This window comes from Xiphophorus hellerii, chromosome 11 (assembly GCF_003331165.1).
Source record: "Xiphophorus hellerii strain 12219 chromosome 11, Xiphophorus_hellerii-4.1, whole genome shotgun sequence".
In the NCBI taxonomy this organism is placed as follows: Eukaryota; Metazoa; Chordata; class Actinopteri; order Cyprinodontiformes; family Poeciliidae; genus Xiphophorus; species Xiphophorus hellerii.
Window position 1 is genome coordinate 273,530 of NC_045682.1, and position 25,302 is coordinate 298,831.

Below are 25,302 nucleotides of genomic sequence, written 5' to 3' on the forward strand. Positions count from 1 at the left end.
AGGCTGCACTATAAAAAAATATATACTTTAGTATATTTCAAATATACTTACATCTGTGAAAGTAAATTTTAAGCATACTAAGCATTAAGTGTACTACCTATAAATATATACAAGGTATACTAAAAGCATGCTTGTACCAATTTTGACATTATAACTTTAAACACATTTAAACATAATTGTACAAAAATACACTTTTAGAAATATATTAAATAAAAGTATACTTTAGGTCAGGGGTCACCAACAGGGTGACCTTGTCAGTCGCCCGCAGAGCAAGTTCTAAAAATAGCCATTGTCATTTACTGTCAACGAAATTAATTTAATATTTTTACATTGAATTAATAACATTTGCTTATATTTAGATTGTTTTTTTAAAGTAAATTACAAAAAACGTTTAAAATAAATTGCTTTATGCATAAAACTCTTTTCCATGGTTAAAGTTCAGAACTATGCACTGACGCCTGCAGGATTTTATCGGAGGGCAGCAGCGCCTGCAGTTGTACGGCTGCACCCACTCTGCTTAAGATTTTCCTTGAAGTAAAAAAAAGAAAAGAACAGTTTCTGAAATTTTTATTATCGAACCCTCTTTACAATTAATAAAATTGTGGAGAGAAAAAAGATCTTATGTGTCAAAACATCTTGTACGTAGCGCACGTCTGAATCTGTGGGGGTCAAAGGGCACGCCAAAGCTTAAATCTTATTGGTCAGTTTGCTTTTGTTTAGTTGGCGGCTTAGCGCCTTTTCTGTAAGCTAAAAATGAATGACAGGAGTTTGAACCTTCTGTAGTTCTAAGAGCGGTTTGGATGCCGGTTGAGCTTTACAGTGTGCGGTTCTGGCAGGTCGCCTGTTTATGAGCTTCTTTGATGTTTCCCGAACTGGAGAGCTGATGGGTCTCCCCTTAGCTGACATCTGCCGCTCTTCCTGAGCTTCGCTCTAAGACTGTGTTTAAACAATTTAATCTAGTCGAAACGTTCCCCAAAAAAGTAAAAATTAAACAAACATTGTTGCTTCACCTTCTCCTCCTTTGGACGTCTGACACCACCTGAACCTGGGAATCAACATCCTCCTCTTTCCGTGGATCTCACGGGTCGGCTTCGCTTCCATGTCTTTAATATTTAGCATCGTTTGTGTTTAAAAAAAAAAACGGAAAAAAAAAAAGGCTGCGCTGTTTTAGTGGTTTAGGTTTGTGCGGCTTTTGTGAGACGTTGGAGAGGTGGTTGTGCTCTTGCAGGTCAGGTGCAGTGATACTTTTGTACCTTCCGATCTGTCGGACTTTTTTTTTTTCGACATCTGCTGGTGTCAGCCAACAGGTGACCCGTCAGCTTTTAAGTTTGCGAAACCACAAAAAAAGCTAATAAACCAGCGACCCGCCAGAACCGCGCACCTTAAAAAGCTCAGGTGGGATCTTAGAACTATGGGAGATTCAAACTTCACTCATAATTTTAAGCTCACAGAAAAAGCAAACTGACCAATAAGATTTAGGCTTTGGCTGCCCTTTGACCCCCACAGACTCACACTGATGTGCGCTACATACAAGATGTTTTGGCACAAAATAATTTTTTCTTCTCTCCACAATTTTGTTAACAGTAAAGAGGGTTGGATAATAAAAAATACAATAACTTTTCTTTTTTTATTTAAAAGAAAATCTCACAGTGCGTACAGCTGTACAGCTGCAGGTGCAACAATCCAGACTCGCAGTGACTTGTGGGCAATTTAGAATCACACAGAAAAACTCCAAAAGGGAATCAAACTTAAAACTCTGAACTGATCACATAATAGCAATTAACCATAGCTGCCATGGTAAATTATTACTGATAACTATTGTCAGTAGTCCCTAACATTAATATGATCAGGCAACATGCAATCATATATACATACATGTATTATTGCTATAAAGCCTAAGCCAAAAACATTTATGTCTATCAAACAAGTAGCCCTTCATGTTACTCTGTACCCGTGAAGCAGCTCCCAGTCTCAGAAAGGTTGGTGACCCCTGCTTTAGGTGAACAAAATATGTATTTGCTCAAGTGTACCAATGAAACAATATGCGTTTAAAGACATTTTGTCTATATTTTAAAAATAGAATTTTTAAAAATTCTTTAAAGTAAGCATTAAGTAAACAAAAAAAAAGGAAACTATTAAATATACTGAAATTTCAGTATGTGTTGAATTACGTCCGAGTCTATGCTTTAGGTTAATAAAGTATGCCTTTTTAGGTGCCTTAATAATATTTTACTATTTTTGTTAAAATGCAAAAGAATTAAAATAATAATAAAAATCCTTATTGTGGAACTTGATGAAATGTTGTTTAACAAAGTAAATAATTTGTTTATGCCTCAAAATATCAAACATTGACAGTTTAGTGACAGCGGTTCTACAACAAAAACAATATTTGTCCTTAACACTAAGTGTAGCAGGTATCTTCAGTTTTACATCTCTCTGAATATGATCTGTTGTTTTCAGTTTTTTTTAACTAAAACACAGAAGTTGTCCTTGCCCAAACCATTTTCAGATGTATCATGTAAGATCTCTTAGTGAACGGAAATAACTCCAGTTCACACTCCAGACCAGATGGCGGCGGTATTGCACACTTTTAATTTATTTGAAAAGCGCCATAAAAAGAACAGTCATGAAGCCAGAGAAGATAACAGATGCTGTTCAAATTCGCCATTTTTACTCGCATAATATTCCCTTAAAAGTAGAGAGGGCCTTGATAATAGTTAGTAGTTTTGGTAAGTTAAAGCTGATGACGTCCTAGTTCGAGTTAGACGACAACACAAGACAGTGACATGCGGTGAGAGTAAGATCTGAGATGGCAGTTGTTTAATTCAAATTGTTTGTCAATTTAGAAACTGCTTGGAGTCTCCTGTTTGCACTGGGGTGTGATGATAATTTCACCTCCCCAGTTGATCATAGCAACATAAAAGCAGTGTGTTCTGTTTATTCCATCCATATAGTTCAATAGTACAAAAAAAACATGACAACTGTTCATATATAGAAAACACTGATCCTCCTGCTGCTGTTGGGCCAGAAGCTCTCTGGAGTCATCCAGCTCTGCTAGGTGAAAATGGCTTCTTCCTAAACTGCCTATTAAATTGTAATTTATTCTCAGATAGAAAGCTGCTGCAGCTTGACACAGACCCAGCTGCTTTGTTTCCCCAGTTTTGTGCTTTTGGTTTGCTACATTTGTTTGCTTTGGGTTATTTTCTGTTTGAGATTCTTCTGTGTGGCGTCCCTTTGTCACCGATTCTGTTCATTACTTTCATGGACAGAAATTCTAGGCGCAGCCAAGGTGTTGAGGTGTTTTGGTGACCTTAGGATCTCACCTCTGCTTTTTGCGGAGGATGTGGTCCTTTTGGCTTCATCAGGTCGTGATCTGCAGTTCTTGCAGGAGCGGTTCGCAGCCGAGTGTGAAGCGGCCGGGATGAGGATCAGTGCCTCCAAATCCGAGGCCATGGTCTTGAGCCAGAAAAGGGTAGAGTGCCTTCTCCGGGTGGGGGGTGTCCTGCCCCAAGTGGAGGAGTTCAAGTATCTCGGGCTCTTGTTCACGAATGAGGGAAGAAGGGAGCGGGAGATTGACAGGCAGATTGGCGCAGCGTCTGCCGTCAAGTGGGCACTGTACCGGTCCGTCGTGGTGAAGAGAGAGCTGAGTCAAAAAGTGAAGCTCTCGATTTACCGGTCGATCTACGTTCCCACCCTCATCTATGGTCATGAGCTTTGGGTCATGACCGAAAGAACGAGGTCACGGATACAAGCAGCCGAAATGGGTTTTCTCCGCAGGGTGTCTGGGCTCTCCCTTAGAGATAGGGTGAGAAGCTCAGTCATCTGGGAGGGACTCAGAGTAGAGCCGCTGCTCCTTCACATCGAGAGGAACCAGTTGAGGTGGCTCGGGCATCTGGTCAGGATGCCTCCTGGACGCCTCCCTGGTGAGGTGTTCGGGCCACATCCCACCAGGAGGAGGCCCCGGGGAAGACCCAGGACACGCTGGAGGGACTATGTCTCTCGGCTGGCCTGGGAACGCCTTGGGATTCCCCCGGAAGAGCTGGAAGAAGTGGCTGGGGAGACTTCCCTCTCCCCAGCCAGAAGGGTAGCAGCGTCCCTTCTGAAGCCCCCGCAACCCGACCCCAGATAAAGCAGAAGAAAATGGATGGATGGATGAATGGACTTTGAGAATTTTTCAGCGACTTTGAGACCCAATATGGCAACGCCTCAAATCGACAATAAGCTTGAATAAAAACATGTTTTTACAATGGACGCTTGTAAGGGAGCATCTAAAATCAATGTTACTTAGCATCTGCAATTGTAAATGTAACATATTAAAAGTGGTGTGTACTGATAGAAAAAGCTGCATAAAATGTTGCTCGCAAGAGGTAGTATGAGCAATGGCTAATTGGGCCTTGACCTGTTGAAATTTTGACTTCTCTGAAAGTTAACTGGAACGTTGATAGCTTAATGTGATGTCATTCTCACTGTAACATAGACATAAGGTCCAAAATAGCTTAGGAAATGTATTTCCTGTTTACTGAGAAGTAATGTACTGTATCATAATAATTTAAATACTTTTCAGTAATAAATTGTTGTGGTCCTGTCAATTCTGTTACTAACGTCAACTCTGTTAAAATGTCAACTCTGTTTATGACATACTTTCCATACACATTGTTGGTTGACTTCTGCTGTAATTTAGTATTCTTGACACATTTTATTCCTAAAAGAATGATGGTTTTCAATGAGTTTTAATGAAAAATTTTTGCCCCAATGTGAACAGATCTGTGAAAAGTTGAGTATGTTTTAATTTTTTACAATGTATTTTTAAGTAATACATCTCAATTTGAAGTATTGGGGTAATAGGACACTTGGTGTAATGGAATCAAAGTTAGAATTTATTGTTTTTTTCCCACTCACTGTCTATATCAGGGGTGTCAAACTCCAGTCCTCAAGGGCCGCTGTCCTGCAGTTTTTAGATGTGCCACAGGTACAAAACACTGGAATGAAATGTCTTAATGACCTCCTCCTTGTGTAGATCAGTTCCCCAGAGCCTTAATGACCTAATTATTCTATTCAGATGGTGCAGCAGAGGCACATCTAAAGGTTTCAGGACAGCGGCCCTCCAGGACTGGAGTTTGACACCTGTGGTCTATATTGTCTGTAACAGAGTTGACATAACATATCGCAACAAATATTAAATTATGTACTGTAGCTGTTTGGCAATTAGTGATTTGTTAAAGTTTAATGCAATAAGTACCTAAAACACTTTTTAAGAATTGTTTTTTTTTTGTCATTTCTTGAAGTGCCAAATGTATCTCCAATTTTAGAATCACCCATTTGTCCATGTCTAAATTGTAGCATTTCTTTTTTTTTTTTTTTGCTTTGTATGACCCCACCCTTATTTCTTGTGTCCAGGCTGAGAGGTGAAGGTGGTGGAGGAATTCCAGGGTGACTGGTGTTGGGGTTTCTTCACGATTGAGTGTACGTCCACAAGTGCTTGAGGTGATTTATTTGGATTTATTTATTTTTTTGTTGTTGTTAGGCCTGTCACGATAGCAAATTTTGCTGAACGATTAATTGTCTCAAAAATTATTGCGATAAACGATAATATTGTTTGAAGACCTTTTTACACTGATGTAATGGAAATGATGTAATAATGCATGCGATTTCCTGCCAAAGATAGATACACTTTATTTTCAAAAGAATATTTAACACTGGAACTGATAAACAAAACAACCACAAACAAAAATAAAATGGATTCTCAGTCTCCATTAACAAAAAACTCACTTGAAAAAAAAACACTAAACAACATAAAGCCAAAGTGGAAATAAATACTGCATTCAACCAAAAGAGTGCAGATTATGAAGTCTGTATATTATGTTGCCCTTCAGTAATAATTAGATCTAAATAGAGAAGACGGGCACATCGACTACCTGATGCAATAGTTCACACTACATGATTTTTGCTCCTATTTTTCCCCTTACAACAATCTTAGAACGTTGGTCTTTCTAAGATTGTGTGGTGTGTTACGGTAGATCCTCGTGGCCGCCGCTCCGATCCAAATCAGGGGTTTTTCCCTGACTGGAAGCTTTAACGCAGCCTGTTGAATGTGACAGGTAGCCAATCAGAAAGCCCGGATTCTCCTCCGAGCTTTTTGAGGGGAAATTACGTCGGGGAATCCCAAACAGCTGACACGGAGCAACCCGAAGTCCAGCGGACATTGGAGATGATATGTGGAAACAACATTAATGTTTATTCAACATGCAAAGAATATAGAAATGACAAGAGGAGGAGTTGGAGCGAAATTGCTACCGCAGTTGATAAACCCGGTAACTTTTCAGCTGTTCTTCCTTAACGTGACGTAAATAAGTTCTAATGATTTTCATTCAGTCAGACCTTTACGCTGACACTAGCCACATGCATTGCAGGTAGATTGTAGTAAAGCATTGATTAATGCCTGGTTTTAAAATTAGTTCACTGAACTTGTAGCCATTATTTTGTGCTCATTGTTGGACACCACACGGCAGGAACGAACCCGATCGAACCGTTATACCTAGGATTTCTGTCGGCTAATGTGTGGTCTGTCAGGTTTTGAAAATGGGCCGACAATCGACAGCTCTAAGATCGTGTGGTGTGCCCTGGGCTTTACACTAAGTAAAATGAGGAAGGAGGGTCAGTGGAGAGCACCGGAGTTGAGCCTTTTTTCATTCGGTGTCATCAACAGAAAGAGAAAAAGGCCGGAAGAGACATAAAGCCGATAATTAAAATGACATCGATAGTTTTAATTTATCGAACGATTAATTGATTTACCGTTTATCGCGACAGGCCTAGTTGTTGTTTAGGAACCAGTTCCTCACACTTGAACTGCCCTCCCCCTGCTGGTAGGCCTCAGTGCTGCTCACTTTCCTTTTTCTTCCCATTGTAGTTTATTCTTTAAATTTTAAAGGTCTCTTAAAAACAAAACATGGAACAATAAAATGTAACTTTTTGTGGAACCACGTCTTGTTCTCATTGGTCTCAAACCTAAGAGTCTTACTGGTGCTGTACCTACTTCCTTGGGTACAATTACCAAGGTGGAGTTGTTGAAATCTTTTGGTTACCCTGCTCTGAGAGGTACATTTAAGGGTCAGAGAATCAAACTATTTCATACCTTGTGTTGCCACATTTTGACATAGATACATGACATAGATACATATATACAGTATGTAGCCTATAATCTGTCTGTATAATACAATACCTGTCATGGTTTGACTCTTCTGTGTGTTTATTTTTGAGTTTCTTTGTCTCTGAGTCTCCGTGTTGTCCTGTCACCCCTGGATTATTCCCAGGTGTGTCTCATTCCCTGATTACCTCTTGTGCATTTAGTGTCACCTGTGTCTCTGTGTCTTTGTCGCGTCCTCGTCGTGTTCGTCTAGTCCTCCTGTCGTCACCAGTTATGCGCTCCTTCATGCTGCTTGGACTTTTGGATTTGTATTTTCTGGATTATTCTCATCATTAAATCATTATCAGTCATCCTACCTGGTCTCAGCGTCTGCCTCACCACTCACCACCACAACTCATGACAGTAGGACCCGACCAGAAGTAACTACGGTGAGGACACGTATTAAGAGTAAAACCAACATGGACCTACGTAGCTCATTGGAATGATTTATTATTTAATGTTAGAGACTTTATAGAGATTGTTGCAGAGCCATATTTCGCCCCCAGATGCCTCGGGGTAGCCATCAGGCTACTCCTGGTACTGGAAGGATGGTCAGACCAACTCCAGTTCCTGGGGTTGGTGAGGCTACAGCAGGAGGCAGAGTGGGAACGCCAGGCAGCTCTAGCCTTCATGGTATTGAGGAATTTAAAGGTGCCTAAACTCATAGAGTATATAAATAAAGGTTAAATAAGACTCGGAACTCCGTCTGCTCATAGTCAAAACGAGAAGAGATTTTAATGCACATCTGCGGAACTAAACATCACATACACATCGTTACAGTAGTCCCAAAATCTCTTGACTTCTACTTCTGGTATTAGTTTTTTATAGGATCCGAGCTCTGCTGGTGTGTATTGGAAAGCCCCGACCAATGGCGTTGCTTTCCTCCATTTACGTAGTTCATTTGGCTCCTTCTTACACTGGATGTGTATTGGAAGTTCCTTGGAAATATTCAGACCTATTGACCTCCAACATCTGCTCCATTTCAAAGGTGCAAAACAAGTCAATTATTATTCTTCCAGCGTCTCCGGGACCAGCACCTCCTCTCGCTCCAGAGACAACTGCTGCTCCTGCAGCTCCCACTTCTCCGGAGCCGGCGCTTCCTGCAGCTCCTGCAGCTCCCGCGTCCCCGGAGCCCGCAGCAGCCCTTCCTCGTCTGGAGCCCACAGCAGCGACCGCTGCAGCCTCCATTCCTGCCACTGTTCCAGCCTCAGTCCCTGTGGCTATGGGCTTCCAGGTGGCCAAGCTGGCACCTGGCTGACAGGCGTCCAGGTTGGTGGCATGGCCGGCCCCAGTTAGAGGGTTATCGGCCCCAGTTAGTGGGTCTTTGCTTCCTAGTGCTTCTTTCCAGTCCCCGCCTCCTGGTGTTCCCCCTGCGTCCCCGCCTCCTAATGCTTCCAGTGACTCCCTGTCTCCCCGGAGTGGTTCCAGTGCCCTCTCCGAGTTTCCGCCCCCTAGTGGTCCCTGTGTTCCTTTGTTGCCCCCTAGTGGTCCCTGTGTTCCTTTGTCGACACCCCTAGTGGTCCCTGTGTTCCTTCGTCGTCCCCTGGTGGCCCTTCATTGCCCCCTAGTGGTCCCTCTGAGTCTCCTCCTCCTAGTGTTCCTCCTAAGTTCCCGCCTCCTTGTGCTGCTCCCGGTGTCCCCAGAGACTCCTCGTCGCCGCCTCCTGTGGCCCGGACCCTGCGCCAACGTCGCCCGCCGGTCCCGCCTCCTGTGGCCCGGCCCCTGTGCCGAGGACGTCTGCCGGACCTCCTTCGTGGATTCTGCCTCCCGTGTTGCCGCCCACCCTGGTTGTGCTGTTTTGTTTTTTTTGTTTCTGGACTCTTGGCCCCTTCCTGTGCCTCTGCCCACCTTTTTGGGTAGTTTTTTGTTTTTACGGACTCTGGCCACCCGTCCAGCGCCCTTGTTTTTCTTATTTTGGGCGTCTTGGAGCCGCCCTTGAAGGGGGGGGGGGAGTGCTGTCATGGTTTGAGTCTTCTGTGTGTTTATTTTTGAGTTTCTTTGTCTCTTGAGTCTCCGTGTTGTCCTGTCTCCCCTTGATTATTCCCAGGTGTGTCTCATTCCCTGATTACCTCTTGTGTATTTAGTGTCACCTGTGTCTCTGCGTCTTTGTCAGGTCCTCGTCATGTTCGTCCAGTTACCTGTGGTCTAGTTTGAGAGCTTTTTTATCCGCTCTTTTGTGGTGTCTGGACTTTGTGCTTTGGATTCTCTCTCTGGATTACTTTATTAAGTTCATCATCATTCATCCTACCTGGGTCTCAGCGTCTGCCTCCACCACCACTCACCGCACTTCATGACAATAACATCTCCTAAGAACATTACAGTCTTAGACAGGGCAGGTTCTAGGGCAGTACATGAGGGGGCAGGCAAAAATGTGAAGGGAGCGTCATCATATGTACACATTATGCTTTATGATATTTATGTTGACTAGTGTTTTCTTCATGAGAAGGCCTAGTGGGATTGGGGTAAATTGTGTCCAACACAGTCATTTATTGAACGTTCAGAGACTACAGAGGTTGCAATGTGCCACAGCAAATAGAAAGTAAAGTAGGAAAACCGATTAAGAACTGAAAACCTCTCCATTTCTTCTCTTGATGTGTCTGCTTTAAGCTACACACAGATCCTTTGCCATAATAACAGAATGACAATAAATCCACTACCTGACAGCAGAGATTACGTTCAAGTATCAGGATTAAACACCAAAAACATGCAAACATTTCCCACACAAAGAACAAAACCTTCAGTCCTTTACAGTTTTATGTTTTCAGGCATGATGGTTATTTTGTGATCACTAGGTGATAGCCTGAACACAGCTGTGGCACCTGCTCTAATGATGATCTGTCAAAGTTGAGTGTGTGGGTCACCTTTTTATAACTGAACCAAAACTGCACAGAACATCTACATGTTAAGGTTCTCACAGTCAAGCTAGATTAACTAATCGGCTACTTTGTTTCCCTCCCTATTTTTTTTATATTAAAACCTTACTGACTATTGAAATGTGATAATCATAGACCTTGTTTTCTCGTGGTCATAGTTAGCAAAACACAGCGTTCCTTTTTCTTTTATATATGAAGCGTGTAATTAAGATTAGACAATTTGACCTCTAAAACCAGTGGTAGTCATAGATGGTGAGCAGGGTTTTTTTGCCCTCTAGCAGTGAGCTGGGGAGCGAGCTCTTGCTCACGTGACGTCGCATTTCAAGGCTACTTGTCGGCTCATTTGTATACTGAATGTTGATTGGGTGTTTACTAGTGCTAGAGGGGTATGAGCTCTACGCTGACTGAAGACAGACTACTATCAGAGACCCACAGGAAATCCCCAATTCTCCAGAACTCTATCAGGTATACTTCTGCTGAAAACGTCAACACAGATAAAACATGTTTCTGGTTAATACACCAGAGTAGCTCAAGAAGTTAGAGAAATTTCACATTTGTAAGAAATTTCTGAAAAACGTAAACAATTCCATACAACAATAATGCATTGATATTCAATAAATTACAATATGTGTGCCTATGAGTTTTATTTGTCGGATAAAATATATCTTTTGAAAATAACCTTTAAACATATTTTGCATTAATTCCACATTTTTTATTTTAAATAGCTTTTTATTGGCCTGATGTAAAACTCTACTTTAAAATTGTTTTCATTACCTGTAAGTCAAAAATCATCATAATTAAGAGGAATAAAGGGTTTCAAACAATCTCTGTCTATAATCTACATAATGTTTCACTTAGTGATGTTTCTGAAATAAATGGGCTTTTCAATTATATTCCAATTTTTGTCATTTGCAAATATAAGTAGACAAGGTAATGGTAACTGTTTTTCACCTCAATTTATTGAAACAGAAGTTAATAGCAGTTAGATCTAGCAGCATAACATGTCAGTGTGTCAATGCTTGTAGGGAACATCTATTCCAGCTTGATGTCAATGTCTCGTGTTACTGACAAGTGGATTTATTGCCTGCTGATGAATGATACTCCTCTCCCTTGTTAAAGGAGTTAGTCTTGCTCATGCAGGAGAACAATAAATGGATTCAAGTTGTTATTCAGATCAAATCATTTCATCACAGGTTACATGGTGCAGCAGAGCGACATCTTGTTTCTGCAAGCATGTGTGGTTCCTCCCGTGCTGAGGCGCCAGTATCAAAAGGGCGCCTGAGCCTGTTGATACGGGCTGAGGCCGTATCAACAGCCTGTTTTTTTTTATCAGTGATACCAAAAAGCAAGTTATCAACTTGGTAGGCCGCACCCTGTTTTGCAAATGTGAATACATGTGAGATCTCTTAATGATCTGGGGAAGTTTGCATCAGATGAAAATCCCAATTAACAAGCAAACTGCACAAAAATGTCAGGCAAAAGGCTGTTTCAATATATCAGAAAGCTTTTGCCTACCAGTCTGCTTTTTGACAGCTGACAACACATCAGGTTTTTATCTGTGTGACCACCAGCTCAGAAACCACACCCATCGTAACCACATGGTGCTTAGATACATCACTTTGGCTTATTCTCAATATAGTAACAGGAACTAATGGAAAAACCCTCAATTTACATGTACAAATCCAGAGACTTGTAAGAAAAATGCATTCATTTAAAGCTTATGTTGCCATTATCTCTCCAACCAACTTACTGAATAATCTAGATGATTACTGGAACGCTGGACTTGATTGGTAATTTCACCATGAACTTAGCTTGTAATATACCACTTGTAAAGCTTGAATGTACTCTATAGAAACAATGATACAGAATGCCTGTTTCTTCAAATTAAATAAAAAGTAAAATACTGAATGATTCTGCCTAAATTATATTTATGTTGAAATAATTTTTTTCTGAAGAAACTTTTCTAGAATTTTATTCACTCCAACAAAACTTCAGTAGTACTAAGTGTTGCTGATAAAATAAAAAAAAAAACTAAATAAAAAAAAAAAATCCCTTCTTGAGGGAAATGTAACAAGAAAACAAAAATAAAACTGAAAGTATTTCAACAGTCTCATTCATGAACTAACTCCTTTTATTGCCACTATTTCCTATAATCTTGTGTTTCTTTTCCTCTGATGGTGCTTTGAAAATGCAGGCTCTGTAGTACTGCAGCTCCTTAATACTCTCCTTTATGTCATCTAAGGCTCTGGAAAAACAGAAAATGGGAGAGTGTAAGAGAGTTTTAAAGTGACCATTGTTTGGTAAAGTATAACTGTTACTTATACAGCTGAGAAAAACAATGATGTGGTTACCTAACTTTCTGCTTAATCTTCATTCATTGTAGCGCATCACATTCCAACCCCATGCCTCATATTTCACCCCTTATAGTGAAGTCAGTGCGCCACTGACTGCCGTCGCTATTACTGGGCGTTCATTTTATCAGCTTCCTTCCTGTTATGATCTTGTGACAATACTGTCAGCACCTATTGCTGAATAATGTTAAAATTGATCCATAAACAGCAGAATCCATTATTAGTGCCATAAACAGAGTGCTACCGTGTGATGTCAGCATTCTTCTTCTATGCATGTGGGTTGTTTTTTCCTATCGCTAAGATTTTCAGTAGGAGAGTTTCTTCATTTCCCTCTGCATTTGACATGTAGATGAATACAACTAATACTACACATGCAGTTAAAGAGAAAAAGGTATAAAATACATTAAATATGTCCTTAATCCTCCCGTGACCTTAAGAGACAGGGTCATTTAGGCCCCATAAGTTCTTTATTCTGTTCGCAGTCTGGCAGGATCAAATTGATCCTGTGTGTGCTTTTTTTACAAGGGTTTTTTTGTGTGTGCGTGTGCGTGTGTGTGTGTGTATGTGCACGGGGTTTTGGAAACCATGCGATGGTCTGATGGGACAACTCCCAGCTTCCCCACTGTCTGACTGTGGTATTTGCTGCACTCCTCCTGAGCATTATGCTAACACCATGGGAGAGACAAAGAATTTATTCTAGCTTTTAACTTAAGTTTTGTTAGTAAGAGTAGCCATAATAATTGCACCTAAATCACCACTCAGAAGACTATTCATCTATTTAGCCTAAGCACACAGTAATACCTACTGAACTACAGCTCTATTGCATTTTACGTCACATTGATTTAATGATTGATAAAGTTGTAATTTCATGTATTTTATTTTTATTAACCTGTGGGTTGCGCTCTTATGAGGTGCCATCTTAAATTCTTCTGGGAACCACCGTCTGTAAACATTCAGAGCAGAAACAAAATCACAGCATTCATTTTTTGAAATATATCAAAACAAAATAAATAATTCAAACGCAGATATTTTAATACCATAACCAGTTATGTTTTCATTCTTAGTAGTATTAGCAGAAAATATGAACATAACAGAAGTCAATAGAAAAATGGTTAAAAGAAAAACAGAATATAAATTAAGTGTTTTAAACTCAGGATTTTGCCAAAAAATGAAGTTTTTGATCAGCGCTTAAAAGACAAAGCAAAACATCAAAACCCCACCCTGACAAAAAATAGAAGCTACCAACATTTGTGTTGTGGACATCTCATAACATGAAAACCAGGGTTTCATGATGATTGGTTGGTTTTAATAAACACTTACACAAGTGATAAATTCTGAAGTAGTGGTGCTTTAAGTGCTTCCTCCCCCAGTAAAAGGTAAGCACAGCTACCAGAGTAGATAGTGAGACTGACCAGGTCTCAGCTGCTTTTCTCTTGCACTGTAAAAGTCACTGCAAGTAAAGCGCTCTAAGGGTTCACTTCCAAGTGAACCAAGACCAACCCCTTCCACGCAGATCAGAATTCACACCACTGTTCAAATTAACTTTTTCACCAGCCAAACACATTGTGGTCAGTTAAGATGGACTGAACACTAATGTGGTGTGAAAGCAAACTAAAGCTGCTGAAACCTGAATGACTTCAACTACAGACCACATTTCAGTATGGGCCTTTGAATATGTTTATGTTGTACTTCTTACATTTTAACTGTTTTTTTTTATACTGCAAATTCAAGTGCTTTTGCTTGACTTCAGGTTCCTCAGCAGATCAACTCATCCATTCAGCATTCTCAGTAAATTTGGGAGGAAATGGACCTTACCAGAGGGGCCGTGTTTCATTGGCTGATGCCCATTCTACGTTGTCTCGTGCGTGGCCGTCTCACAAACACACGCTTCTCGTTAGCTAAGTACAGCATAATGGCAGAACTGATACAACTTCTACACCTTGAAGCCTGTCTGCTACACAGTCTTACGTTAGCTAAACAGATCAATATGCAATGTGTCTGTATCTGACATACACTAAAGATTTTATTTTAGCAGAAAAGGCTTTGGACTAAACTGTTACTCGTGTTAGCCACTCTAGCACCAAGTACAGCTAGTCAATCAACCATGGCTGTGTTCAGGGAAGCGCTGATTAATAATCGAGAAATAAATATCAAGCCTGGAAACTTGATATCGTAACGGACTGAATGTTATGTTTTTAACGTAATCTTTGCTCGTCTTGCGGGGCGCAGGCGGTTGCCACGGTAACAGGTGTGCTTAAACTACAAAGAGAGAGAGAGAGTAAAAAGGTAGGAGTGGTTTTGAGTCGATCACCTGTTCGGGTTATTTTACCTTTGTTTCCCTTTGCTGTGGCGCATTACAGCCGCTGTAGTTTCTAAACGTTGGACTAATTACCTCGTTCGTTTGTGAGTTTACGTCATTCACAACAAACATCAAATAGAACAAATATATTTCATAAAATTTTAACAAACAAATGGCTTCTACCGCGGTAATTATGTGAAATTAAAATAATTATATCCCAGCTTCAGAAGATTTGCCTTTACCTTTACAGAGCTCTTTGGTTCGTCCTGTCAGTCTGTAGCTTCTCATATTGACGTCATCAAACCAAATTTCAGATCTACCATAACTGACTGACACCTGCTGGCCTCAGGTTTGTAACCAGCTTGTGACTAAGAAACCAGTAACCTCCTCCCAGATGATGACATGAACTTGTTAGTTCCTCTGTCCATTGTAGTAGCTGATATATTGTGAAAATCCGGTAGAAATGATGCACTAATTGAGTCATGTTTACATAGAAACAACGCGCCGTTTTGTTTGTGAGACTTGCGGTCTTGTGGGTTGGTTGTGGGCGGAGCTTGGTAAGGTCCATCGGCCTGTCACAATAACAAATTTTGCTGAGCGATTAATTGTCTCAAAAATTATTGCGATAAACGATAATATTGTTTGAAGACCTTTTTACACTGATTTAATGGAAATGACGTAATAATCCATGCGATTTCCTGCCAAAGATAGATACACTTTATTTTCAAAAGAACACTTAACACTGGAACTGATAAACAAAATAAACAAAACAACCAAAAACAAAAATAAAACGGATTCTCAGTCGCCATCAATAAAAAATGTACTTGAATAAAACCTAAACAACATAAAGCCAAAGTGGAAATAAATACTGCATTCAACCAAAAGAGTGCAGATTATGAAGTCTGTATATTATGTTGCCCTTCAGTAATAATTAGATCTAAATAGAGAAGATGGGCACATCGACTACCTGATGCAATAGTTCACACTACAAGGTTTTTTGCCCCGATTTTCCCCTTACGACAATCTTAGAGTGTTAGGCGTTCTAAGATTGTTGCTTACGATTTTGTAAGCGCTCATCCTGTAGTGTGTGGTGTGTTGCGGTAGATCGTTGTGGCCACTCCGATCTAAATCGGGTTTTCCTCGACTGGAAGCTTTAACGCACCCTGTTGAATGTGACAGGTAGCCAATCAGAAAGCACAGATTCTCCTCCAGCTTTCTGAGGGGAAATTAGAGGGGAATCCCAAACAGCTGGCACGGAGCAACCCGAAGTCCAGCGGACATTGGAGATGATATGTGGAAACAACATTAATGTTGTGCAAAGAATTCGTGCAACATTTCGTGCAAAGAATATAGAAATGACAAGGGGAGGAGTTGGAGCGAAATTGCTATCGCAGTTGATGAACCCGGTAGCTTTTCAGCTGTTTGTTAACGTGACGTAAATAGGTTATAATGATTTTCATTCAGTCAGGCATTGCAGGTAAATTGTAGTAAAGCATTGATTGATGCCTGGTTTTAAAATTAGTTAACTGAACTGGTAGTCATTATTTTGTGCCCATTGTTGGACACCACACGGCAGGACCGAACCCAATCGAGCCGTTTTACCTAGGATTTGTGTCGGCTAATGTGTGGTCTCTCAGGTTTTGAAAATGGGCCGACAATCGGCCGACAGCTCTAAGATCGTGTCGTGTGCGCTGGGCTTTACACTAAGGAAATGAGAAAGGGAGGAGTCAGTGAAGAGCACCGGAGTTGAGCCTTTTTTCATTCAGTGTCATCAACAGAAAGAGAAAAAGGCTGAAAGAGACATAAAGCCGATAATTAAAATGAGGTCAATAGTTTTAATTTATCATATGATTAATTGATTTATCGTTTATCGTGACAGGCCTAGTAGAAAATGCAACTTTTGATGTGTGTGAGAACAAGACTGAGTTCTGGAAGCTTCACAACTCATTGGATGATCAAATCCTTACCTGCAGAGCTCTTTGATGGTGCTGACATCAATAATTCTGTAGTGAAGATGGTACATGAATTGTGGCATGTACTTGTCCAGAAACCTTTTGTCTGCATGCACAGAGTTGCCTGGAGAAGAAATAATAAAACATGAATATTAAGGCCTTGATGCAACAACATGATAGCAAGACAAATTCTCCCTCTCATGAGGGTAAAAGGTAACACACAACAAGATGACATTTAGCTGTGAGCTAAAGTGGTGATCTGTTTTTTAAAAGAGTTATTATTAGATGTACCCATTATTAATTTGGTCACTGGTCAGACAATTTGTGTTAAACACATTTACCATACTGAGTATGATGCTGAAATAGTTCAGTAAAATCATACTCTGTGTAGTTCTCATGCATTCTGACAAATACAGTCAGAGCTGCAAAGTTGTTCCACACCACAACACAGCACACTCGTGTATGAGTCACTTAACACGAGTGTGTTTCTATAGCTTTTCTAGACAACCTACTGTAATATTTACATGAATCTATGAATAGTTACAGTTAAAGAAAAAGTTAAACTTACCGGCAAGGGGGCATTGTCCAGGTGGAGTGTGCTGCCTGACAAAGGACAGAAATTCATACTCTGCTTGTTCCAGGGTCATTTTACTGTTTTGGACAGCCTGGATCAGCCCTGACTGATACAAACAGATAAAGTAGTAGAACAAAGCAGCAAGTATGACACTATTCATAGAAATGCATGAATGGATGGATGAAAGGATGGACTAGTTCATTAGAAAAAACACAAACCAAATGCTAACAGACACAGTTTGTGGCAGTTTTGATGGGTGTCTACCTTTCCATGATGCTCTTTACACCAGTCTGACATTCCATCCAGAAGCTCGTCTGGTTGGTTGATGATCATGGATGGTCCCTAGCAAGCAACAACAAATGAGCTTCATTTCCAAGACAAACTGAAGTCATCACACACTGAAGCACTTATTGTTTGTATTACCTCTGCTATAATGTTCAGATCAGAGTCTGTGATGATGCAGGCCATTTCGATGATTTGGTCCTTCTCAACATCTAAACCTGTCATCTTTAAAGAATAAAAATAGAACACAATAACAAGAAAAACTCAAATGTGTCATAATTTAGTCTCCGACTTTATTAAAGTTTTTAACAGAACAAATATCTTTTGAGCAGAAGTTAATGAGGGATTTTCCATGGCTTATATTAATATATAACCCATGCATGTTTGAAAGCGTCCTTTTCTGAAATGCTCTGTTTTACTTGAGATGTAACAGAACATAAACCTTCCAAAAAGCTTGCTTCTGTCTCCCCAGGCTACACAACATTTTCCAGAAGTATTGGGGATCATCAAAGTGTGATGGGGCTTTATGTTCTCTTTTCTCAGTAGTTGTTATGGTCTTTCAACTCTACCATGGATCCCATCTTTGCCAACACTTTTATTGCTGAATCATAAACTCTGACCTAAAACTGGTCAGGTGAGGCCTGTAGAGCTTTAGGTCTGGTCCCAATACTTGCACTACACTCTACCCCTCTCTGTGAAGTGTGCACTCAGTCAAAGTGAACATAAGTGTTCAAGTATGCAGGTTACAAGCATGCAAAAATTTGAGAATTGGGACAGTACACCTCTGTGTCCCAACTTGGACTTTCAAAATGGCGGAAGCGGTCACCATTTTGGCACTTGTGCTGCTAAAACGTATACCTACAACAACAACAAGAAACTATTTTTTTAATGTACAGTATAGGTATTTTTGCTTTCGAAAGTCATTGCAGGAGATATTTGGATGTTCAAATGTGTTTTGTTATGACTTGTTGAATACGGAGCAAAATTTGACACTATTCAGTAGAATATAGTACAGTAGAGTGAAACAAAAATGATTTCAATACTTTTGTTGATTATTTTTTTGTTTCAAACACAAAATCAATTGTTTAAAAGCTGATTTTTCAACAAACAGCTTGCACAGTGAACAGTGCCATATTTCCGACGGCAACTTTTTATTGTATGATGATTTTGTCAAAAAAAATTGCCTTTAATAGAGACTTAAAGGCAATTCCTCCAGCTATGATTGAGCTAATTAATGGTATGATTACACATTCGGCTGTTACTCCAAAAGAACTCTGATTATAAATGGCGGTGAATCTATAAACAAAACATTTTATAATAAATTCATAAGGAACACACTGATGTCAATTTTCTCCCCATATTCCTTGAGAAGAAAACGTTCGATTAAAAAATAGATCTCTTGAGAAAATGAATCCACTTTTTCCCACTTCCACAAAAAATAAAGAAATTAATTTCAAAATTATGTAAGTTGAACTTATAATGACTTTCTGCAAGAGAAATTTAATATAAATACCAATTCTTGTGCGCTATGTGACTCAGATATCAAGACAGTAGAACCAATTTTTTCAATTGCAACTTCAATAATGTTTTTGGAAAGATTTTCAAAATTGAATATTGTTTAAGAGATCTATTCCTCTTTCACGTTTTGATATAATAAAAGTTGGTCTAACAGGGGATGAAGAGTCAAATTATGACATTAACGATTTAATCATCCGGCTAAGATTTTATTCATAAATGCCACTTTCTACTTTCTCTTTAATTTTTTTTTAAAGCGAAATATATTTAAGGAAGTTTTATTTAAGGAAGTGCATAAAAGCCCAATATTCATTTGGCTTTTTAATATTTAGCTTAATTGAAAATTTGAAATTCCTCTTGCACTTGTAACATTTTCTGCCTCACTTTCCTCATGTTGTTAGTTTGTGTGACTCATTTTTTTATTTATTCTTTTTTCTGCTCAGCTTATGTCACATTTTTCTGTTACTGGTGTGTGCCTTGTCATAGTAGTTTCTTAAAATTTTCAATATACCAAAAATAACCATTCCCACATTTCCACCTTTAAATTGAAAACGTCACATGCAGTGATGAATTGTGGTGAAATACTTTACCGAAGTCTTTCTGGACACGTGTAAACAGGACGCAAAGTGGGCGGGGTTAAAGACCCATAGACCGCTCCAGTAACTACGCCAGTGGTGCCCAAACTCGGTCAGCTCTCAAGAACAGGTGTTCTGTTTATCTGTGCTACCCATAAATCCGTCCTACCTTGTGGTAATGCGCATGCCCACATCGATGCTACATCACATACTGCTTACTCAGCAATTGTTTTAGAAATATGTCCTACCTGTGGAAGTTTCGTTGCATGCGTTTCATTTAATCGCAGATCACAGTAAGTTTTATTTGTTTTATGCCTAGCTTTCATGAAACTGCTTTATTACTTCATGTTTTTAGTTTACCGTCTGCAATGTCGTTACTACTGTAAACAAGTCATTGTTTGGCGGTTAATCAGGACACAATATGTTGTTTTGTGGGCTATTTTGTCCCTATACTTTAAAATATTTTAGTTTAATTACACTCGGGGTTTTTTTTTTTGTGGTTTCTTTTACTAAACCTTGCTAAATAGATGTTGGTAAAGATACTATGTGACATTGAAGCAGTGTAATAGCGGTGTAATATTAGTGTATATTAAGCATATCCTATCATTTCAGGAGCACAGTGACCTGTGCAGTTCGGTGACACATTGTGGCTGCGCTGCATCTGATAACAGACATACAACGTATTAATGCGCAAAAAAGAGTTGCGGTGATCTGGATTTGTCTGCGTTTAATTTAAATCCAATGTAAGTGTCAATAAAATAGTTTATTTCTTGAAAAAATGTATGTTTATTTCTAAAAGATAGAATAATGTATTTTAAGTTGTTTGGTTCACGTTTTAAGATTTGTGTTAAATGATTGTATTTTATTTCGTGTCAAATTATTTTTTGTCAAAAGTTATCGCGAGATTTGTGTACATGTGTGAGGCTGCGAGACTTAAATAACCATAGAAGAAGCAGAAGCCTGGAACAGAGCTACGTGTAGCAGCCTAGTGTCCTGTAGTCATCAAGGTATTTTGTAGTTATGTTTGTAATGTTTTGTGAATTTATTGTTTATGGTGTTTTAATTACTTAATATTTTGGTTTAGAGTGAACAACGACGAATCATTCTGTTAAAGACCTCCGAAGTGGCAGGCGGCCACGAGGTAACTTTTTGTCAAAGCACGCGTCACCTGTCTGTTTGTAAATGTATCTATGTCTAAAGCTTTGTCTTTTATTTCTGTAGTTTTCACGGCATTTAATAAAGAGCCCGTCTTAAGAAAGCCGTGCCAGAGTTGTCACTTTGGAGCTACATCCAATATTCAGATGAAGGAAGTGATCTTGTGGTTTCGTCATGTATATAAATTGTTCCAATGCTAAGCTAAGCATAACTCCTACGCTTCCACTTCAATCCTGTCACTCAAATAATGTTATCCAATATATTTAACTTCACCACAACCCGCTATAGTTTTCAGCTTGTAAACATGACAGTAGCAGTTTTGGCGCGTAGCACTGACAGACAGACTTAGCTATCTATCCGTGCTATAGTAAGAAAATCTGACAAGGTAGCACTGATAGTCAGAACACCGGTCATGTCCGAAATTCTGTTCCCGTGTCGGGAGCGCGCACTGCAGCCAGAGAGGCGGATCTGACCATTTTTACTGCGTTTCTGATCAATTTCTCAGTAAAACAACTCATATGATCATGTCAAGGTTCCAACATTCAGTTTAATCAGCAGCTGTTGTTTCAAAAAGAAGCAATAACAAAATTGTAAAATAAATAAACCAGGTATTTTTATGCTGTTTTGTGTTATTATTCTAAACGCCAAGACAATCGGTCTCTTTTCAACTTTTGTCACTTAACCCTGACAAATAAAAGTAAGTAGCCAAACACAGTTTTCCAACACGTAGTGTGTATTTATAATTTTTCACTGCTGATATAAGAGGATGGAAACTGGCTGATAGCAGGGCACAAAAATGAAAACTTCCTGAAAAGATGAGAGTGTAGACTTTCTGGTAAATCCAGTTCTAATGTAAAATATGACAGATTACTGGATTAAGGAAATTTGTAGTATACTATATGCTATCACACATAACAATTTTTGAGAATTTGGAAACAGTTGCTGTTTATTTCCCAAAGTTATGGGGGGAGGAGAGAAGAGAATGGATAGTTCAGCTGCCTGAAATAATCTGTTTCCCCTTCATAAAATGGGAACAAATTAATTTACCAACAAGTCTTTAACTGTGTTTATTCCTCTCTTCATCAACAATAAATCCTGTGGATTTGGTGACATTTCATCATTATTATTTATTATTATCTTTTCATTCCTGCTACTGCCTCTAGTGGCGTGAGGGTGGTAACACAACTAATGTAATTGGATTACAAAGTTTTTATTATTTATTAATTTTCTTAAGGATGTAGAGCTAATTAAATGACCTAAATAAGACCTCAAGGTGGTTCCAGTTTCTCTCGATGGCCAATTTGTTGAAATTGTGACAAATTGTAAATACCTTGGGTCATTCCTGGACAGTCAGCTCAACTTTGCTGAAAACACTGACTATATTTCTAAGAACTGTTCTCAGAGACTATATATCTATATTTTAAGAAGACCTAGTGATCTTGGGGCTACCCAACTAGAGGTTGTGTACAAGACAATGTTGAGTGTTTTAACTTTTCATCTTCTCGGCAGGTTTGGTCACATGAGCTGCAGAATGACAGACAAACTTTTAAGAATACTTTCAATGGCAACTAAAATAGCAGGAAAATAGCAGTGAAACCCAAAACAACTCTGTCTCAACTGTTTGCTGAAAGAACATTTCAGCAGATAGCATCCATCCTCTGTATTAATCAGTTTGAATCTCTGAGTTCCCGTTTCCCTCGGGTACCTAAGAACATTGATTAGAAGTCATTTATTGACAGTGCAATAATCATGTTTAACCAAACTGAATGATAACATTTACCTATGGCATCCAAAGGTTTTTACTCGATGCATAAATTGTTGATATTGTGGTTCTATGAATGTGTTTTATTTTATAATTTTAGAGGATTTCCATCTTGATAGACTAAATAGTTTCATCTTATTTTTTCTTATATGTAAGACTCTACCAACTAAAATATCTCAGAATAATATACGTGGCACCATATAAGCAAAAACGTGAATTTTTGCTTGTATCTGTTTAACAACACTGTGAACATAATTCATTTGTTCCTTATTGACTTTTGCTCAATTAAGTTTCTTATGTATACGTTGTAGATGGAATTTTTATCATAGTTGGTCATGTTGCTTTTAATGTCGCCTTATTTTTTTATTTCTCCTAATTGATGGAGATATATAGATATTATTTATAATATATAAATAATATCTATTTATTATATAAATAGATATAATAAATAGATATTTATTTATTATAAATAAATATCTATTTATTTATAGATAAATAAATAGATATTTATTTATCTATTATCTATTTATTTATCATTTTCTACATCCTTAAGAAAATGAAAAAATATTTTGTTTTATAAGATAATTTATCTTGTACGGTGCCAGTAATGCCGGAATTAATAGCAAATAAATATTTAGTAATGCAATTATATTAGTTGTGTTACCACCCCCACGCCACTAGAGGCAATAGTAGACCCGAAAAGATGCAACGAAAGAGCAGATTCAGGAGTACAGTCTACAGAATTTACAAACTCTGAGCTGCGCTGAAGTAAATAAAGGAGAGAAGTTCAAATACATACTGAGAGTGAAACTCCTTCCTAAAGATGAAGATCACAGATTTAAAAAGAAAATAAAAACGGAAGACCGCGGATAACATAGGAAATAGCGACCCTTTCTGTTTGCTGCAGCGAGGTGCACAAGTACGAAATACAAGTTTGTATTTTCTATAGAATCTACTGAAATCCACCTCCATATTTGAGCTTTTAAGTCTACATCTCATTTTATGTGAGCCTTTTTACATAAGCAGTTTCTAAAGCCTGACCACATAAATGCCATGAGCAACAGACTTGCCTCCAGGTCCACCCACACCATCCTGTGTGACATTGACTTGGAACACATGCTGATTCTCCTGTCCAACTGAACAGCTGAAACGCAGCCAAGTGATGAAAACCGGCTGAGAGCAGCTTCTGGATAAACAAAGCCCTTTAGGACAGCTCCAGCGCGCTGCTGCGATCCTTTACTGCGGTGTGAACAACAGTGTCTGGAAAAGAACGAAGACAAAAACGGTTTCTTCCCGCATCCCAGTTTGAACCTAGCTAAAGTCCACGCGATGTTCCGTGACAGAGTGGTCATGCTAGAAAGTTTTTCTTCTTCTTTCCGGTTAAGACAGACGGAAAGCGCACCGCTGGAGTACTGCTGCCACCCTCTGTTCTGACAGAGGGTGGCAGCAGAGGCATTCTTCATAGAGGCTGTCTATTTCTGCAATCAAGTTTGAATATTACCTCTGATTTTTCTTAAGCTCTCCGCTGATTTCATATAATATGTCGTGTACGTTGAATCAGAAAAGTTTAGGAGCTAAAGCTTTGACTATTTTCCTTATATGAGGGTACAAACTTGAAAACAAAGTTTGTACCCTACTTTTAATATAAAATACCTGCTTGGTACAAACTACCAAGTCAGCCCAGTAGTTGGCAGTAGAGCATCTGATGGATACAGTGGTGGAATAACTATAACTATAAATTAATAATTCATCATTTCACTGTTATTCTATGTAAGCAAACACATGTACTATCAAGGTACCAGCTAAAACTTTTAGCCTGTTCAGTAAAACGTTATGACCAGTGGTGTTCTATTTCATGTGTGTCAGCATGACCATTGGTATGTTTTGATTCTCATCTTAACAGCACCTTATGAATCATCTTTTTAAAAAAGATTAAGCAATTAGGCCCTCGTGGAAAAAAGAGGAGAAACGTTTTAGCTTCTCTAATCCAACCTCAAGGAACGTTTGAAATCCCAGCTTCAAACATTTCAAAAACTTGTCTCTTTGAATGTATAAATCCTGCCATGTTCAAAACAGAAGTGCAATTGTTTTATTTTTGTGACTACATATATTTGTATATGTTGTAACAGAGGTTGTTTGTATGATGTCATTTTTGACCAAGACTGTTGCAAAAGAAATCTTCTAATGGGATAAAGCTGGTTAAAATAAGCTTATTATTATTACCAATGGCTGCACTAAGATCAAATAACATTATAGTGGGCGATTCATTTCCTGCATCAGAAGCCTTTAAAAGATTATCAGAAACTTTCCAATGATCTATCTCAGTGGCATGCTGATTTTGAAAGCCACACTGAAAGAGCACAAAATATGTAACTTACATTGTAATATGTTTTGACTTTTACAACTTTTTCTAAGAATCTAAAGAAATTGTGGTTTTGAAGCTGCCTGAAAATTATTAGCAAAGCTGCAATAAAGGTTGGGCTTCTTTAGTAAAAGAGTTACCAGAAAATAGGCTGGAATCTTAGTGAGTTCTTAATCACTGACAACAATAAAAAAATAATGAGGGTGAGACTCACAAGAGTCACAAGGAGACAAATGACGACGACTAAGGTTTCATTTCGCCAAGTTCTTTAGATCATTAAATATTTCTGAAAAACAAGTAAACAACACCTGGCACTGAAGAGCATCTATATAATTACACCAAAAGGTAAATTGTATTGCCTTTCAGAAAGAACCATATGGAGTTACTTGATTAATAATTAGCTTGTACTGAGGGGACTG

General features: G+C 38.9%; 1 protein-coding gene across 1 annotated transcript; it reads right to left on the reverse strand.

Moving 5' to 3' along the window:
• Positions 1-10,993: 10,993 nt before the first annotated feature.
• smfn (small fragment nuclease) lies at positions 10,994-23,926 on the reverse strand. The gene is made up of 7 exons (XM_032575670.1): positions 23,592-23,926; positions 17,656-17,739; positions 17,497-17,574; positions 17,227-17,338; positions 16,674-16,782; positions 13,297-13,350; positions 10,994-12,301 (listed from the first exon to the last, which is right to left on the reverse strand). The coding sequence occupies exons 1-7, from the start codon at positions 23,871-23,873 to the stop codon at positions 12,178-12,180; spliced, it is 843 nt and encodes a 280-aa protein (XP_032431561.1). The 5' UTR covers positions 23,874-23,926; the 3' UTR covers positions 10,994-12,177.
• Positions 23,927-25,302: the final 1,376 nt, after the last annotated feature.

What these genes read in the sequence shown, in the direction of transcription:
- smfn (XM_032575670.1), bottom strand. Translation starts at nt 23,873, where the DNA reads ATGACCACTCTGTCACGGAACATCGCGTGGACTTTAGCTAGGTTCAAA. An exon ending in ATCTGAACATTATAGCAGAG is followed by an intron (nt 17,575 to 17,655) that starts GTAATACAAACA and finishes GTTGCTTGCTAG; the next exon opens with GGACCATCCATGATCATCAA. An exon ending in CATAAGAGCGCAACCCACAG is followed by an intron (nt 12,302 to 13,296) that starts GTTAATAAAAAT and finishes CTGTTTTTCCAG; the next exon opens with AGCCTTAGATGACATAAAGG.